Here is a 19,149-nt window from a genome sequence, read left to right as displayed (position 1 = left end):
AAACGGGAGAAATGGCTTCTGGTCCTATAGCTCCGTGGACAGTCGGCACGAGAGCGCGGTTGGCGTCACAGCGGCGCGCGCGGCCGCCCCCGCCCCCCTGCCCGCCCCCCCGAACTCTCCCACCACTTCCGTGAGCGCCACCGAGCGATGAGAGGCCAGGCTGGGGGGGGGGGGGGGGGCCTCGCGGCGTCAACGCGCACAGACGGTTCAAACCCAAGTCGGGCCTCTCTCGCCGCTGACGACGAGCATCTCCGCGGCCTGTGTCCCCTCGCTCACATTCAAGTCGTTGCTCACGGAACGCACCCAAAGGTGTCCCCCCCCCCACCACCACCACCTCCCTCCCCGTTGTGTCCGAGCCACAGGGCGATTGTCCAGGTTAGAGTGACGTAGCCCCAGGGGCCTTCACGACCTGGGGCCGTCACGCGCCGCAAAGCCGCGGTCGCAGATTCACTCTGCTCCTCCCGGATAAGCGCGCGCGGGGGGCATTTGAAATGCGTGACAACCGCCTCGTCACCCCGACGCGGTCCCCACACACACACACACTCGCTCGGCACGCGCCTGCAGTGTCAGGTTAACGCGCGCGCCTGTTGTGTCAAGTAAACGAGCGCCTGTAGAGAGCGAGCTTCTAGCGTCAGGTTAACGCGCATGCCTGTAACGTCAGGTGAACGAGCGCCTGTAGAGAGCGAGCTTGTAGTGTCGGATTAACGCGCGCGCCTGTAGTGTCAAGTAAACGAGCGCCTGTAGAGAGCGAGCTTCTAGCGTCAGGTTAACGCGCATGCCTGTAACGTCAGGTGAACGAGCGCCTGTAGAGAGCTTGTAGTGTCGGATTAACGCGCATGCCTGTAACGTCAGGTTAACGAGCGCCTGTAGTGAGCGAGCTTGTAGTGTCAGGTTAACGCGCATGCCTGTAACGTCAGGTGAACGAGCGCCTGTAGTGAGCGAGCTTGTAGTGTCAGGTTAACGCGCATGCCTGTAACGTCAGGTTAACGAGCGCCTGTAGTGAGCGAGCTTGTAGTGTCAGGTTAACGCGCATGCCTGTAACGTCAGGTGAACGAGCGCCTGTAGAGAGCTTGTAGTGTCAGGTTAACGCGCATGCCTGTAACGTCAGGTGAACGAGCGCCTGTAATGAGCGAGCTTGTAGTGTCAAGTAAACGGGCGCCTGTAATGAGCGAGCCTGTAGCGTCTGGTGAAATCATGAACCGAATTCTTCATCAAGAACCAAAACATGGGCAGATGACGACAGCAGCAGCAGCTGCCATTCACACTGCCGATTTTGACTGAAGCTGTCAAGACTCTCAGCATCTCTCCTATGAAAAAGTTCGCAAAGACCGCCCCCCCCCAACCCACTGCACCCCCCTCGCCCCTCGCGCAGAAGCAGTGGTTTGTGGCGCTGCTCGCAATCCGTGGCGGACGGGAGAACGGAGAGAGCGCGGTGCGGCGGGGCATGCGGGGGTCGGAAAAAGAAATTATACGAACAACGGAGGGGGGGTGCAGCTGCCCCTCCCCACCACCACCACCGGCAACACCACGCCTTTCCTGACTTCCCCAGAATGCTTTGCACCACACGAGGGTAGGGCAAAGGTGGGGAATGAGGATAAGGGGGGGGGGGGGGGGGTGGCACAAGCGGAACACGGGTTGCTAGCGATCACATGCACGTGTAAACAATGGGGGTGCGGCGGCGAGGATTGAGAAACGGCTTCACGCGGGGATTACAAAAGATGAGGGTCGCGCCGCCCCAGCCGCCCCCCACCCCCCACCCACGCCGGCGGACACGGTCTCCAGCGTTTCTTGCCCCAAGCGACGAGCGTTTCCTACGAAAACCCCCCACGGAGTGCCATCGGTCATCGTACACGGGTGTGGAGGTGGAGGAGGAGGTGGCGGAGGTGGTTTTCTTCGGTTGTGGCCGCGCGGGGGAAACGGGCACCAGCGGTCAGGTGCTGCCCCGCATGCAGGCCATGACGAGCTCCAGCTTGTAGGCCAGCCTCTGCCTCTTGGCCTGATCCTCGCCCTCCAGCGCGCACAGGATCTGCAGGAGAGACGGGGAGATGTGGGGGCGCTTACACACACACCTCCACACAAAGATCCCCCGTATAGCCGTAACAGACTGTTGGGGCAAGTGTAGTTAGCGAGCACCTATGAAGGCTGGCATGGCACACGAGGGAGTAGGTGGCCAGCACTACGCCTGGCTGCCTTTGTCTACCGAGTGGCTATATTTTTAGGCATCGCACCAACTACTAATTTTAGGCTGAGTCGACCTAAGTGAGACCCAGGACCGGTTCAGATAATCGTCACTGGTGTTGGCCGTAAGCGGGAATCGAACTCGGGTCGTCGAGTTTGTGGTGCAGCATAGCGCCAACCGCCACACCACCGCCCACTCGCACCTCTCCGCACACACGAAACGCTTCGCACACCTCGTCGCTGTACTTGGTGACGTAGGCGTAGATCTCGTTGAGGGCGCTCATGGTGGCGAAGTCGGTGACGTGGAGGCGCGACTGCTCCGCCAGGTACGCGTTCATGTCCTGGTCGCTGATCGCGGCCATCTTGCCGATGTCCGAGTAGTACCTGGGACGCGCGGACACCGTCAACGCTATCACCATGACCATCACCGCCATCGCCGTGACCATCACCGCCATCGCCATGACCATCATCGCCGTGACCATCACCGCCATCGCCGTGACCATCACCGCCATCGCCGTGACCATCACCGCCATCGCCGTGACCATCACCGTGACCATCACCGCCATCGCCGTCATGACCATCACCGCCATCGCCGTCATGACCATCACCGCCATCGCCGTGACCATCACCGTGACCATCACCGCCATCGCCGTCATGACCATCACCGCCATCGCCGTGACCATCACCGCCATCGCCGTGACCATCACCGCCATCGCCGTCATGACCATCACCGCCATCGCCGTGACCATCACCGCCATCGCCGTGGCCATCAACGCCATCGCCGTGGCCATCAACGCCATCGCCGTGGCCATCAACGCCATCGCCGTGGCCATGAACGCCATCGCCGTGGCCATCAACGCCATCGCCGTGGCCATCAACGCCATCGCCGTAACCGTCACCGCCATTGCCATGACCGTCACCGTCACCGTCACCGTCATCGCCATGACCGTCAACGCCATCGCCATGACCGTCAACGCCATCGCCATGACCGTCACCGCCATCGCCATGACCGTCACCGCCATCGCCATGACCGTCACCGCCATCGCCATGACCGTCAACGCCATCGCCATGACCGTCAACGCCATCGCCATGACCGTCAACGCCATCACCATGACCATCAACGCCATCGTCATGACCCTCACCGGCACCGCTATCGCCGGTCCCCCCCACCCCCTCCCCCCGGCGCACTCCCCTCCCCCTCTCTAGCGCTTACCTCTCCACCCAGTTCTTGTAGTTGGGGATGTCCTTGGCGTAGAGGAGCTTGTTGGAGGGCGAGTCCTTGCCGAGCCGGTGCTCCGAGGTGGAGCACGAGTCCATGAAGGTCTGCGCGACGACGGAGAGGCACGCGTCCGTGATGCTGCTCTTGTGGATGTCGAACACGAACTGCGGGTTCTTGATCACGTTCACCCAGAAGCGCAGCGGCAGGCTGCGAGGAGGAGACGCACGCAGGTACGAGCAACGTTAACCCCGGCCGCCCCCCCGTGTCCGTCTCTGTCTCGCCGGCGCCGGCGTTGGCACGGCGCGCCAGATGCTCGCCGAAGGTCGAGTGGAGCTCGCGTTGATTGTGTGAACAGTGGAGAGCGCACTGGGACCCCACGCTCGTCCCCAAGCTCACACCCTCTCACCCCCACGCTCGCCCAACACATACTCCTCTCACCAACACACACACACACACTCACCTCCCACGCTCACCCACCCACGCTCACCAGTTGCTCTTCCACGTGTGGCGCACGTCGGGGTCGCTGATGGTGTGCCGGTCGGCCTGCTCGTCCAGGAAGTCGAACATGTACTTGATGGCGAGGGGCAGCGAGCTGCCGCGGTGCGCCGTGCTGAAGATCGTCTCAAACAGGTCGTCCACAAACTTCTGCAGCGTGCCCTGCAGCGCCGCACACACACCTCTGCTCGTCAGCAGTGCCACGCACGCACGCCGGCCGGCCGGCTCGTGAGCAGCATCGGCAATCGGCTTCCTGCGCCTCCCGCCGGCGAGTCATACATGGCTCGCACGCAAGCGGCCGTGTCATTTGTTTGGCCGTGTCGGCCAGATCATTACGTGGGCTAATCCGATAATCCATGACAAATCACAACGTAGGCCGCTGCGTGTTGAGGCAATGGAACGCTGAGGTGATGCAATCTCCTCAAATGGGATCAGGCACAGCAGCAGCACTCATCGCCAGAGGTCGCAAACGAGGTTTGATTCCTTACCCGTACCCATACCCGGCCACACCAGGGTCGCAAACGGGTACCCGTACCCGGCCAGGTACGGGTAGCCGGGTATCGGGTTGGGTACGGGTATCGAGTACCCAGTTGCGACCTCTACTTATCGCCCGCTACCGACGGACCAACGCCCTCTGCTGGCCAGCTGCTGAATCACCTCGTGCCACACAGTGACAGCTGCCGCTGGAGGATCCTCGTTCAAATGTTCGAGATGAGATGGGAGATGTAAAGCGCTGTGCGACACGTGTGGTGGGGGGTGGCTCTTGTCAATGACGACTCATCCGCATTCAGCTGGGCGGCGGCGGCGGTGGTGGTGGCTACGCACGTGGCCTGTAATCCAGCACTGTGGAGACAGGCAGTGAGGCTCGGTGGAGCACGCTAATGCTGCGACCCTCTACCTTGCCGTGCGCGTCGAGGGGAAGCCAAACCCTGGCTTGCCAGGCGGTGTGGCAAGTGAGATGGATGCCAGGGCAGGTGGGGCCGGTGTGAGTGTCCTCACCTTGGTGGTGAGTGACCAGGTGAGATGGATCCCAGGGCAGGGGGGGGCGGTGTGAGTGTCCTCACCTTGGTGGTGAGTGACCAGGTGAGATGGATCCCAGGGCAGGTGGGGCCGGTGTGAGTGTCCTCACCTTGGTGGTGAGTGACCAGGTGAGATGGATCCCAGGGCAGGTGGGGCCGGTGTGAGTGTCCTCACCTTGGTGGTGAGTGACCAGGTGAGATGGATCCCAGGGCAGGTGGGGCCGGTGTGAGTGTCCTCACCTTGGTGGTGAGTGACCAGGTGAGATGGATCCCAGGGCAGGGGGGGGGCGGTGTGAGTGTCCTCACCTTGGTGGTGAGCGACCAGGTGACATCGATGCCGGGGCGGAAAGAGCTGTGTGCTTATCCTCACCTTGCTGGCGAGTGACCAGGTGAGATTGATCCCAGGGCAGGGGGGGGGGCGGCGGTGTGTCCTCACCTTGGTGGCTAGCAGCCGGGTGAGGTAGATCTCGGACACCATCTTGCTGCCGCGGTCGCCCTCCTTCTGGTCGGCGTGGTCGTGGTTCTTCACCAGGTGCCACAGCTTGGTACCGCTCTCCAGGTCGGGCGTGATCATGGGCGTGCGCGAGCGTAGCGAGTCCGGGCTGCCCGCGTACCGGATCATGTTCTCTGTCGCAAGGGGGAGGAGGGGTGGGGGGTCACGGGGTCACGGGTACAAGGTTAGCGACTCGGTTGGAAAGTCCTTTGTTCTCTCCGTAACAAACAGAGTTGGATCCTTGCCGATAAGCTTCTGGCAGGTCACCAGCACTGGTTCATGCCATTGGTGGTACGTGTTGGTGTTGTGGTTGGTGCTATTGGTGGTATGTGTTGGTGTTGTGGTTGGTGGTATGGGTTTGGGTAGCGGTTAGGGGTTGGTGGTACGTGTTGGTGTTGTAGTTGGTGGTATGGGTTTGGGTAGCGGTTGGGGGTTGGTGGTACGTGTTGGTGTTGTGGTTGGTGCTATTGGTGGTATGTGTTGGTGTTGTGGTTGGTGGTATGGGTTAGGGTTGCGGTTGGGGGTTGGTGGTATGTGTTGGTGGTGTGGTTGGTGCTATGGGTTGGTGTTGTGGTTGGTGGTATGTGTTGGTGTTGCGGTGGGTGCTATGGGTTAGGGTTGCGGTTGGGGGTTGGTGGTATGGGTTTGGGTAGCGATTGGGGATTGGTGGTACGGGCTGGTGGTGTGGTTGGTGGTATGGGTTGATGTTGTGGTTGGTGGTACGGATTAGGGTTGCGGTTGGGGGTATGGGTTAGGGTCGCGATTGGGGGTTGGTGGTACAGGTTGATGTTGTGGTTGTGGGTTTGTGGCAAGGGTAGTGGCTGGGGGTTAATGGTATGGGTTGTGGTTGGTGGTACGGGTTGTATGTATATATGTGTGTTGAACGTCTTTCGCACCGTACGTAGCCAACCGTGCTAATCGGGGGTTGCGGTTGGGGGTTGTTGGTTGGGGTTGATGGTTCACGCTGGCGTTGTGGCACGCACCGTATCGGCTCACGGAGGGGCGCGGCAGCACCGTGGGGTTGGCGATGTACGACGTTTGCTTGGGAACCAGCGCCACAATGGAGCCGTCAGCGACCTGCACAGCCGCGTCAAACGCACAGTCACGCACAGTCACACACAGTCACACACAGTCACACACAGTCACACACAGTCACACACAGTCACACACGCGGTCACACACAGTCACACACGCGGTCAGGCGCGGTCAGGCGCAGTCACACAGTCACACACAGTCACACACAGTCACACACACAGAGTCTCACACGCAGTCACACACGCAGTCACACACGCAGTCACACACGCGGTCAGGCGCAGTCACACACAGTCACGCACAGTCACACACAGAGTCTCACACACAGTCACACACGCAGTCAGGCGCAGTCACACAGTCACAGTCACACACGCGGTCAGGCGCAGTCACAGAGTCACACACAGTCACACACAGACACACACAGACACACACAGTCACACACAGTCACACACGCTCACAGTCACACAGTCACACACGCGGTCAGGCGCAGTCACAAAGTCACACACGCGGTCACACACAGTCACACACAGTCACACACAGTCACACACGCGGTCACGCCGTTCGGTGCCTCGCTCCACGTGCTGGGAGCTTAGCTGGTGGTGAAATTACCTGGTGGTCAGGTAACCTGGTAGCGAGGTAACCAGGTGGTGAGGTTAACTAATGGTGAGGTGGCCTGGTGGCAAGGTGACCTGGTAATGGGCGAGAGTGTTGAGTCTCTTCCAGTCGTTTTCGATCTTGGTGGTGATGTCCTCGTCCTGCAGGATGATTCGGGCCATGCGCCCCTGCCTCCACTCTGCACGCACAGTGACCCGCGTGCGTACGTCACCTCCTGGTCACTCTTCCATAGCTACTACCATGGCTACTCCTCCCGTCAACCTCACTCAGTGATAGCTACTACCATGGCTACTCCTCCCGTCAACCTCACTCAGTGATAGCTACTACCATGGCTACTCCTCCCGTCAACCTCACTCAGTGATAGCTACTACCATGGCTACTCCTCCCGTCAACCTCACTCAGTGATAGCTACTACCATGGCTACTCCTCCCGTCAACCTCACTCAGTGATAGCTACTACCATGGCTACTCCTCCCGTCAACCTCACTCAGTGATTCCTCAAACCCACGTTGACGACTCGACCAGACACCGACCGTTTTCATGTCATCCACCACACTGCGTGTGTGTGTGTACATGTGCGTGTGTGTTTGTGTGGGGAGCGATAGTGTAGCGGTTAGCGCGCCGCGCTATGAACCCGGCGACACGTGTTCGATTCCCGCTCACTGCCAACATCAGTGACAATTATTTGAACCGGTCCCGGGCCTCCCCTAGGTCGACTCAGCCTCAAATGAGTACCTGGTGCGGTGTGTAAACATTGCCACTAGGGAGACAAAGGCGGTCGAGCGTGGTGCTGGCCACCCACCCCCTCGTGTGCTGTTCCGGCCTTCATAGGTGCTCGCTAACAGCACTTGCCCCAACAGTCTGTTAAGGCTATACGGGGGATCTTTATCTTTGCACGTGTGCGTGCCCACCCAGGTCCATGTCGACGCTCTTGGGGCGCAGCGAGTAGGGCACGTTCTTGTAGACGGCGTCCAGCAGCTTCTCCTTGACCTGCGTCACCGTGTCGCAGTTGAGCAGCTTCACCGCCACCTCGGGCCCGTTCTCGTTGTCCGGGTTCACGCAGTTCAGCGTCTGCAGCGGCCGTGCCACCGCAGACAACAACGGCAAGTACGTCAACAACAACGCCAACAAACAACAACAACAACGGCAGCATTGACGTCAATTTCAGCTGCTACGGTAGCAACAGCAGCAGAAACTGGGCCAAGCGGCAAATCAACCACAGCCCGGCCCCATTCTGCTTGTTCACCCAGGAGAACTTCGCGGAGTCCCATGACTCTTTTTCAGGAGGGTCCTGCCAAGTTTTCAGAGCAGGGGGTGACGTGTCATCCCAATTGAATAATTACCGAGACTCAACTCAAGGCTCGGGGGCTTGGGTTACGGGCTTAGAGTGAAGAGGTAGGAGAGCACGGGGCCCGGAGACTCAGGGCACGGGGCTAGCGGGGACGGGGCACTGGGGCACGGGGATACGGAGGCACGGGGGTACAGGGCCCAGGAGATGGAGGCACGGGGGTACGGGGCCCGGGGTACGGGGGCTCGGTGCTCAGGGCCAGTAACCCCGTGGAGGACTCACGAGGGTGCGGTAGTCGATCTGCTGGCGGATGAGTTTGTCCTCGCTGAGCGAGTAGCGCGCCTCGCCCGTGATGGCGTCGATCGGCCCCTTCTCCATCTGCTGCTTGATGGCGCAGTAGAGCATGAAGAGGGGCTCGCCGGCGCACTCCTGCACGCACACACACAAGCGCACACGCGCAAGGGCATACACACACGCATTTGTAAACACACACACGTGCACACACGCACAAGGGCATACACACACGCACGTGTAAATATGTACATACACGTGCACACACGCACAAGGGCATACACACACGCACGTGTAAACACACACACGTGCACACAAGCACAAGGGCATACGCACACGCACGTGTAAACACGTACACACACGTGCACACATGCACAAGGGCATACACACACACACACATACCCACGCAGGCACACAAATAGACCCAGGAAGACTTGGAGAGAACAGAGGGGAAGGTGGTGAGTGGGTTGAGTCGGGTGGTGAGGGGCACGTGTGGTGAGTGAGGTGGTGAGGGAGACATGTGGTGAGTCAGGTGGTGAGGGGCACGTGTGGTGAGTGAGGTGGTGAGGCAGATGTGTGGTGAGTGGAGATGCCACCCCCGCTCACCTTGAGAAACTTGTGCAGTAGGAATGTGAACCAGTTGGTGAGCATCTTCTCAGCTACGGACTCCGTGCTGGCACAGAGAGAGCGAGGCAGGGAGTCACTCTCCACATTCACACCACAGCGAGTGCGTGTGGGCCTCCCCCTAGGTAGACTCTGCCTCAAATGAGTACTCGGTGGGGTGTGTAAAACATCATCACCGACAAAGGCAGCCGGACGTGGTGCTGGCTACCCACCCCCTCGTGTGCAGTGCCAGGCCTTCATAGATGCCACTCGCTAATGTGCACTCTCGCCCCAACAGCCTGTTCAGGCTATACGGGTGAGATTTGCCTCTGCGTGCGTGCGTGTGTGCGTGTGTGTGTGCGTGCGGTGCCCCGTGCTGACCGGCGCAGCAGCAGCTTGGGGTGGTTCTTGCTCTCCAGGTTCTTGTCGATGAGGTCGGACAGCAGCTGCTTGAGGACGTCGGTGGCGTACTCCATCTTGCCCTGCAGCGCCGTGGCGATGAGCGACGCCACGTTGCCGCGGTCGCGCATCGAGAAGCTCCGCTGCGACTCGAGGGTGCGGATGAAGGTGAGCAGGAAGGCCTTGTTGTTGAGCAGCTGCCCAAACTGCTTGAGGCCCTTCTCCACGCTCTCCTGACGGTTCCCGGGCACCTGCGCGGCGCAACGCAACGCAACGCGCGCAAGTTCAAATCGACACACGCGCACAGAGACAAACATCCGCACTCCAGCGTCGCCTCCACAGGCTGTTGGGGGAAAGGCCGGCATGGCACACGATGGGGTGGGTAGTCAGCACCACGTCCTGCCGCCTTTGTCTCCCCGGTGGCGATGTTTACACACCGCACCAGGCACTGATTTGTGGGTGAGTTAACCGAGGGGAGGCCCAGGACCGGTTCAGATAATCGTCGCTGGAGGTGGCCTTGAGCGTCAATCGAACTCGGGTCGCCGGATTCGTAGCGCAGCACGTCAACTGCTGCGCTACCACTCCTCACACACGTGTGAACACGCGCGCACACACACATGCGACACACACACACATGCGACACACACACACACGCGCGCACACACACACTGCGAACCTCCAGCTCCTTGAGCACCGGGTGCTCCTCGATGCCGGGGAAGAGAACGCGCATGGCGTACGTGCGGTAGTCCAGGAAGGGAATGCCCGTGCCGTCCAGGTCGCTGGTCAGCTCGTTGATGTCAGTCTGCAGCTCCGCAAAGGCTGCGCCAGACACCGCAGGCACGCACGCACGCGATTACACATCAGTCACACACACGCGCGCGCACACAGACATACACGCACACGCACGAGAGGTGAGCGGCAAACGTGGAGTGGTGAGTGGTGAACGTGGAGCGGCGAGCGTGGAGCGAGTGGCCGCACGCTCCACTCACCCTCCTTGCACTCGAGCGCGACGCGCGACTCCAGGTTGTCCATCTGCATCTGCAGGCGGCGCAGCGTGAGGTCGCTCTCCTTGGACTTGCGTTTGTAGGCGATGAGCACGGCGACGATGATGAATATGAGGAGGCCGCCCCCCACCGCGATGCCCACGATGGTGGGCAGGCTCAGCAGGCTGTCCGAGTAGATGTGCACCATCCCGGGGGACTGCTCGTTCCCTCCCACGCGCACCTGCCCCGCACGCACACAGATCTCCCGTATTAGCCACTTGCACCACACGCACACAGATCTCCCATATAGCCACTTGCCGTGCACACAGATCCCCCGTATAGCCACTTGCCGTACACACAGATCTCCCGTATTAGCCACTTGCACCACACGCACACAGATCTCCCATATAGCCACTTGCCGTGCACACAGATCCCCCGCATAGCCACCTGTGCCGCACCCACGCACACAGATCTCCCATATAGCCACCTGTCCCACACCCACAGAACCCCCATATAGCCACTTGCCGTGCACACAGATCCCCCGTGTAGCCACCTGTCCCACGCACACAGATCCCCCGTGTAGCCACCTGTCCCGCACCCACGCACACAGATCCCCCGTATAGCCACCTGCCCCGCACAGCCCCGCATACAGGTCCCCACCCTGTGTGCTCTTCAGGGGACTGTTGGGGCCGATCGCTCGTGAACTCATTTACATCGGTCTGCAGCTCTGCAATGGCTACGCGTACGAACACAGGCGCACACGCACAGACACGGAGACACACATGGCGCACCCCACCTCCCCCGACACCCCCGTGTGACGCACGTACCAGCACGCGGTGGCGCCCGGTGATGCTGGGCGACTCGCACAGGATCTGCGTCTCCGACACCGTCACCTCGCACCGGTGGTCTCCGATCAGTACCGAGTAGTTGAGCTTCCCGCCCGGCGGAACAATGTTCCGACCCTGGGGACGAGTGACAGTATGGGCGACGTGGACGGACACCGCCGTCACAACTGCTACCCCCCCCCACCCCTCCGCCAGCAGTGCCGCGAGCGAACAGTTGCAGGGCAGCGCCTTTACATTGTAGCCGCACGACGCGGCGAGTCTACTACGACCACGCGGCGCCGTCCGCTGCGATCGGTCGACGTTACAGATCCCGTAACGTAAACCGCAAAGAGTCGGCTAAGTTTGAAAAAAAAAATTACACAGCAAAGAATCACTCTGTTGTTATTTTTCACACAGCGGAGCGATCATCACCCCCCTGCTGGCAGCAGACTCATGCCCCAGTTCCCTCTGGCAAACGACAGCACCATGGTGACCGTGAAATGAGTGACAAACGGTTTCTCACCAGTGACTCACGGCCTACCCGTACCCGGCCGCACCAGGGTCGCAAACGGGTACCCGTACCTGGCCGGGTACGGGTAGCCGGGTATCGGGTAGGGTACGGGTATCAGGTACCCGATTGCGACCTCTGCTACCCCCCCACTCCCGGCCCCCTCACAGCAAGCCCGCCCAGTTCCTGCAGCCAGTAGAGGCCTCTACCTTGAGGATGATGGGTGCCCCCGGCTTGATCTCGAGTGTGCCGCTGGGGCTGAGCATCTCGAAGGAGGGGTTGGGGTAGTAAAGGAAGGCCGAGTTGTTGATGGCCAGCAGCGCCGACACCGCGTCCAGGACGAACCCAAACTCGTCGGGCCGCACCTCGGCATCGGCCAGAAGAGGGCCAGCGCCCAGGGGCAGCCCGGGGGCCCGGCACACCATGTGGCTTCCGTTCACCACCTCGCAGGCCTGCTCACACAGGCACGCGCGCACGGTCAACGCCTGCTAAGGCCGGCACGGCGCACGGGGGCGAAGTGGGCGGTGCGGGCGGTGCAGGCGGTGCGGGCGGTGCGGGCGGGGCAACGCTCGCCCACATAAAGGTGGGGAGTCGGCCTAGGGCAGGCTCAGCACTGGTTCAGTCACACGCCACCGATGTTCGCCGTGGTTGGAGATTAAACCAGTCAGGGTGTTTGTAGGGTTAAACACCACGCCCCCACTCTCGCCACCAGCTCACATGAAGACAAAGATCCCCCGCGTAAGTGTTGTTAACGAGCACCTATGAAGGGCGGTACGGCACACAAAAGAGTGGGTGGCCAACCCCACACTTGGCCATCTTTGTCTTTTCTGTGCTGATGTTCGTGGAGGCCCAAGACCGGTCCCCACTCTCCCAGTGCCTTAATTCTCCTACTGTCTCAACTCTCTCTGCATCTCCGCTCTCCCCGTGTCTCCACACGTATGTCCACACACCCTCCCCGTGTCTCTGCTATTCCAGTGTCTCCACCCTCCCCGTGTCTCCGCTCTCCCCGTGTCTCCACACTCCACCCGGATGTCCACACACCCTCCCCGTGTCTCTGCTATTGCAGTGTCTCCACCCTCCCCGTGTCTCTGCTCTCCCTGCCCTCCCTGTGCGTGCGTGTCCCCCTACTCACGCTGATGCTCTCGGAGCCGTTGAATTTGACGCGGATCTTGGGCTCCTGAATGAGCGCCAGGTTGGTCCCCGTCACGGTCACCATGGTGCTGCCACTGCACACGGACAGAAGCGTCCGCAGCACCACACACATGCCGTCAGGTCCGGGGCTCGCCACACGCGCACAACGTTCCACACACACACACACAACGCTGCACACACACACACACAACGTTCCACACACACAAACGCCGCATACACCCACACAACGCTACACACACACACACACACAACGCTGCACACACCCACACACAAACGCCGCACACACCCACACACAAACGCTCGCCATCCACAGACGCTGGTCTGTGCCACGCAAACATTGTCTCATCGCGTGATACAACATGGACACTTGGGCTGAAATTGTGGAAATACGTGAAGACGACAAAAACGGGAGACGCAGGGAGACACACAGAGAGTGCAGACGCAGAGGGAATGGAATAGAGTGGATACAGTGAGAGCGGAGACACTGGCACAGTGGAGACGTTGGCACAGCAGAGACAGAGGGAGAGGTGAGAAAAAGGGAGAGGTGAGAAAGAGAGAGCGGAGACGCGTGTGAGGGATAGAGGACAGGCAGGCGGCGGACATACTTGTAGATGCTCCACTCGGGCTCGACGCGTGTCACCGTGGGGTCATCCCGGTACTCGAAGGCCAGCTCGCTGTGCACGCTGGCGCGGTCGATGTGCAGCGCCACGCGCGCCCGGCCCAGCCCCGAGCTCGCGCCCGAACTGACGCAAACCAGTTCCGTGGCGGAGCGTCTGCAAGCCACGCGGGGGGTGGGGGGGTGGGGGGGGCATAGGGAGGAGCGGTGAGATGCGGAGAATAACGTAAAATTGTGAAATAGGGACGGACAGAGACAGGGACAGAAAGAACCAGAGACGCACAATGCGGCCGGCTGGAGTAGCGTTACGGTGCACGCGGTGGTGCTGTCCGCGTTGCCGTGTTGCCGTGTGTGGCCTGTCTGTGTGGCCACGTGCGCTGCGGCGTGGCCGCCCGTCCCACCTGAGGAAGCGGCAGCTGTTGTTGTTGAAGGTGACGGCCACGGTGCTGCCGGCGTCGAGGTTGCTTCCCAGCACGGTGACGGTGGTGCCGCCCGACACGGGGCCCTTGTCCGGGCGGAGGCCACTCAGCACCGGGACCTGGGGGGCCCCACACGCGGCACGGGTCACCACGGAGCCCGAGCACAACACACCGCGCGGCGGCGCCAAGCACAGCGTCGCACCGCGTCGCACCGCGTCGCACCGTGTGTGTCGCCGTTAAGCGGTAGTGCTGCTGCGACACGGCCGTCGCGCACGCTGTGCGACACCGCGTCGCACCGCATCACACCGCGCGGCTCACCGTGAACCGGTAGTGCTGCTGCGACACGGCCGTATACTCGGGGAGACAGACGTTGACGCAGACGCGGACGGGGCCGGACGGGGGATCGGAGCGGCCGGCCTCCTCCATCTCACACACGATCCTGCCACGCCACACACACACACGTAAATACAACGAGCGAGTGATCCAGTGCGCTTGAACGCGCGAGCGAGTAAGTGAGCGCATGAGTGAGCGCATTAGTGAGTGACCAAGCGAGTGACTGAGCGAGTGACTGAGCGAGCGCGCGAGTGAGCGTGTGATCGAGTGTGAGCGAGCGCGTGACTCACTGCTCGGCGCTGATGTACTCGTGCTGCAGGGGAAGGCAGCGCACGCCGGCCACCATCACGTGCTCCGTCACCTCGTACAGCTCCAAGCCCAGGTTCTCTCCGCGGATCGTGACGCGCGTGCCGCCCTCCCGCGGCCCCGTGGCCGGGGTCACCTGCGGGCGGAGCGGGGGTGGGGACATGCGCCGCTCTCATCTGCGACCCCTTGCAAGGCGCCTTCTCGCCTCCGACCTCTGACCCCCCCCGTTCGCTCGATGCGACCTTGTGATTTTTACTATTCCTCGTCCTGTGCCCTGGAAGCCTCGCCGAGTCTCTCGACTCTCTTCGAGGAGGGCCCTGCCAGACTTTCGCAGTAGGAGGGGGCAATGAGGCTGTTCTTGAGCCCAAATTTGCAGTGTCAATTTTCGGCACACAGTGACCTATTATTGCGAATGGCGTCACGGGGACCTTTAACATCCGCTTCGGTGCCACGGTGGCGAAATGTTAAAACTACCTTGCCTGTTATGCCAGAGATCGTGGGTTCGATTCAGACCCTGACGCCTGTATATTTGGAGTTTGCATGTCTCTCTCCCCATGGTCGCGTTGATTTTTCTGCGGGTCCTCTGGTTTTTCCCTCCACATTTAGAATCAACATGCGTTTAAAGTATTTGGCTGCTATGGGGAGCAGTAGTGTAGCGGTTAGCGAGCTGCGCTACGAATCTGGCAATCAGAGTTCGATTCCCGCTCACGACCAACACCAGTGACAAACATCTGAACCGGTGTGTAAACATCGCCAGTAGGGAGGCCAAAACAGCCGGGCATAGTGCTGGCCACCGGCCTCCTCGTGTGCCGTGCGGTCCTTCGTAGGTGCTCGCTAACAGCACTTGCCCCAAATGTCTGCTCAGGCTACACGGGGGATCTTTGTCTTTGTCAGCATACGTTGCACATCTGCATGGGGACTCGCCTGGGTGATGCGGGGGTGCGTGCAGCGCCGCGACCCCACCAGCAGGTGCATCCAGTTGACGGCCGCTTGGGTGCAGTGCTGCTTGAGCGAGCACTTCCCCTCGGGCTGGCACCAGCCGCACGTGAACTTGGGCTCGGCCTTCAGGCACAGGCCGCAGCTGTCGCGCGCCGCACCGCACTTATACAGGTGAACTGTGGGGGGGCGGCACAAGGCGGCGCAACGGTACGGCACAACGCTACGGCACAACGGTACAGCGCGACGCTACGGCACAACGCTACGGCGCAACACTACGGCACAACGCTACGGCACAATGCTACGGCACAACGGTACAACGCGACGCTCAAGTTGTACAGGCGGGAGTGCACGTGTGTGTGTGTACGTGGCGGTACCCTTGATGTTGGTGGGGTTGTCGATGGCGAAGTGGCCGTTCCACAGCACGGAGAAGTCGACCGGGAGGTCACTCACGGAGCCGCTCTCGTACGTGTACTGAGCCAAGTCACGCGCACGCACACACAGACCTCGTTAAGATCGTCGTCACCGATGTTGGCCGTGAGCGAGAATCGAACTTGGGTCTGTATTATGTAGCCAACCGTGCTAATCGGAGGTGCGAGGTTTCGTAGCGCATTGCGCTAACCGTTACACAACACAACACACACTGGGTTCGTAGCGCATTGCGCTAACCGTTACACCACACACAACACACACTTGGTTCATAGCGCATTGCGCTAATCGCTACACAACACACAACACACACTGGGTTCGTAGCGCATTGCGCTAACCATTACACCACACACAACACACACTGGGTTCGTAGCGCATTGCGCTAACCGTTACACCACACACAACACACACTTGGTTCATAGCGCATTGCGCTAATCGCTACACAACACACACTTGGTTCGTAGCGCATTGCGCTAACCGCTACGCAACACAACACACACTGGGTTCGTAGCGCATTGCGCTAACCGTTACACCACACACACTGGGTTCGGAGCTAACCGTTACACCACACACACAACACACACCATCACCACCAGCACACTCAGCACTAAGCTCACCACCACCACCACCACACTCACCGAGGTGTTCTGGCACTGCACGCTGGAGCTGTTGAAGCGCAGGGCGGGCACGCGCACCTCGGTGCCCACCACGCTCACCACGCACTCGTAGCCCTGCTGCCCCGACTGCGGCTGCGGCAGGTTCTTGGCGTTGAGGGTGATGGGCCTCACCACCCCCACGGGGATCAGGATCTCCGGAGAGGGGAGCAGCTGGGGGCAGTCCTGCCACCGCACAGAGACGGACGCACGGTCACGGGATGGTCAAGCGACAGCCATGGCACGGTTACAGGATGATCAAAGACAATCTTGATTTGAAGCTTTCGTGACTGCAGGAATCCATACCCTTTGGTTCTTTCGGTAAAGTCACGTAGGTAGAAAAAGTAATAGATCACGACGTTTCGATCGCAACGCAAGAAATCGTCATCAGGCGGCGGAAAGAGGAGGGAAGCTGCTGGTGCAGGCTGCATCAGCATCAAGGGACGATCATGGGATTATCATGGGATTATCATGGGATGATCATGGGACGAGTTAAGAAAATCATTGGACAGTTACAATTATTGGTTGCTTTGGCTACGATTTATGTTTGCTTCATTGCTGTTCTTGTTTTTGTGAGCATTGCTGCCGTCATGTTGGTGACCCCCAAGGCGCCTCTCCCGAGTTCTCCTCTGGTATCAACAAAAACTCAACTCAAGGCCCTCCCCCTGGTGATCCGATTGTGACCCCTCGCCGTGACCCCCACCGCCCCCATCGTAACGACTGCCCCCAGTGACCTCGCCATGCCCACCCCCACAGTGACCCCGTCGGGACCACACCCCCCCCCGTGACCCCGTGGTGACCTCTCCACCCCTGTGACCCCGCGGTGGCAATGGCACCTCGGTGGTGTTGACGCGGCCCTCCTGGAAGGAGCAGCTGGTGGGGTCGTGGGTGCACACGTGGCGGTACTTGCACCAGTGGCAGCGGTACTCGCTCCGAACACACGCCAGGCACCTGCACACAACCATCGCAAGCACCACTACTACAACCACCGCTACAAACACCACCACCACCACGGTAATCTACAACTGCAACTACCAGAACAACCACCAAGGTAATATACAAACACAAGAGAAACCACAGAGTGAATACAGCTGCCACCACCACCACGCTATAGAACTAAGCTGTGTGCGGCTGTGTGCAGCAGAGTATCTGCTGTGTGTGGTTTAGTAGGCGCTGTGTGTGGATGCGCGTGGTTGAGTGTGACTGTGTGGTTGTGTATGGTTGACTGTGGTTGCGTGTGGTTGAATGCACATGGGTGATTGTGGCTGTGCGTGACCGATTGTGGTTTCTGCACGATTGATTGTGATTGCGTGCAATTGATTCTGGCTGCGCAGTGGTTGATTGCGGTTGCGCGTGGCTGCGTCGCTCACGAGGGGTGGACGCTGCAGTTGAAGAAGACGAAGTCGGTGCTGGCGAACTCGCGTCCGGTCTCGCGTGAGCGCAGGCCCAGCTTGACCACACGCGTGTCGCCTGGCGGACCGCATGGGACACACACACACACACCATTACTACAGCTGCACCGCAGGAACACGCACATCCAATACCAACACAACCGCCATTCGCCACTAAGTGACGGTGACGTCACCACGGCACCTGTGCCAGGCAAGGTGCACTTTGAGGGCATGTGACTCACAACCACAACTAGCTACCTCTCACTCTATCCACTAACCCTGATCCTATCCACCAACCATATCCCTTCCCTTTCCATGTCCCTCTGCACCCCAGTGTACCGCGCGCCCCCCCACCCCAGCATCGTCGCCGTGCCCCCCCCACACCCACCACGGTTGCTGAGGATGCGAGCGACGTCGCGGGGCGAGGGCGAAAGGCAGCTGACTCGCTCCCGCTCCTCCACCAGCGCCTCCGTCTCGGCAAACTCCGCAAACGTGCAGTTCACCCCCGCCGACAGGTCCGGCACGTTCACTAGCCGCAGGGTCAGCTGCCGCGCACACACACACGTTCATTAGCCACTCGCAACACACACACACGTTCATTAGCCACTCGCACACACACACACACGTTCATTAGCCACTCGCGCACACACACACACGTTCATTAGCCACTTGCGCACACACACACACGTTCATTAGCCACTCGCGCACACACACACACATGTTCATTAGCCACTCGCGCACACACACACACACGTTCATTAGCCACTCACGCACACACACACACACGTTCATTAGCCACTCGCAACACACACACACACACACAATATACATGTTCACTCGCAACACACACACACACACGTTTATTAGCCACTCGCGCACACACACACAATATACATGTTCACTCGCAACACAGACACACACACACATTCATTAGCCACTCGCGCACACACACACACGTTCATTAGCCA

At 60.3% G+C, this 19,149-nt stretch overlaps 1 protein-coding gene across 1 annotated transcript; it reads right to left on the bottom strand.

Annotated features, from left to right (window-relative positions):
• Positions 1 to 872: 872 nt before the first annotated feature.
• On the bottom strand, positions 873 to 19,143 carry LOC133355552 (plexin-A4-like). Its single transcript, XM_061572891.1, has 27 exons — positions 19,138 to 19,143; positions 18,570 to 18,726; positions 18,161 to 18,260; positions 17,627 to 17,741; positions 16,776 to 16,976; positions 16,086 to 16,182; positions 15,697 to 15,887; positions 14,757 to 14,908; positions 14,452 to 14,572; positions 14,116 to 14,252; positions 13,704 to 13,871; positions 13,079 to 13,172; positions 12,156 to 12,398; positions 11,442 to 11,576; positions 10,621 to 10,855; positions 10,308 to 10,450; positions 9,614 to 9,882; positions 9,236 to 9,302; positions 8,621 to 8,767; positions 7,962 to 8,121; positions 7,126 to 7,229; positions 6,388 to 6,481; positions 5,348 to 5,538; positions 3,885 to 4,054; positions 3,392 to 3,604; positions 2,412 to 2,562; positions 873 to 2,026 (listed from the first exon to the last, which is right to left on the bottom strand). The coding sequence occupies exons 1-27, from the start codon at positions 19,141 to 19,143 to the stop codon at positions 1,931 to 1,933; spliced, it is 3,957 nt and encodes a 1,318-aa protein (XP_061428875.1). The 3' UTR covers positions 873 to 1,930.
• Positions 19,144 to 19,149: the final 6 nt, after the last annotated feature.

The sequence above is a fragment of the Lethenteron reissneri genome, chromosome 51 (assembly GCF_015708825.2).
Source record: "Lethenteron reissneri isolate LAM-NWPU_2019-01 chromosome 51, ASM1570882v1, whole genome shotgun sequence".
NCBI classification, from domain to species: domain Eukaryota; kingdom Metazoa; phylum Chordata; class Hyperoartia; order Petromyzontiformes; family Petromyzontidae; genus Lethenteron; species Lethenteron reissneri.
This window is presented reverse-complemented; position numbering and strand designations above follow the sequence as displayed.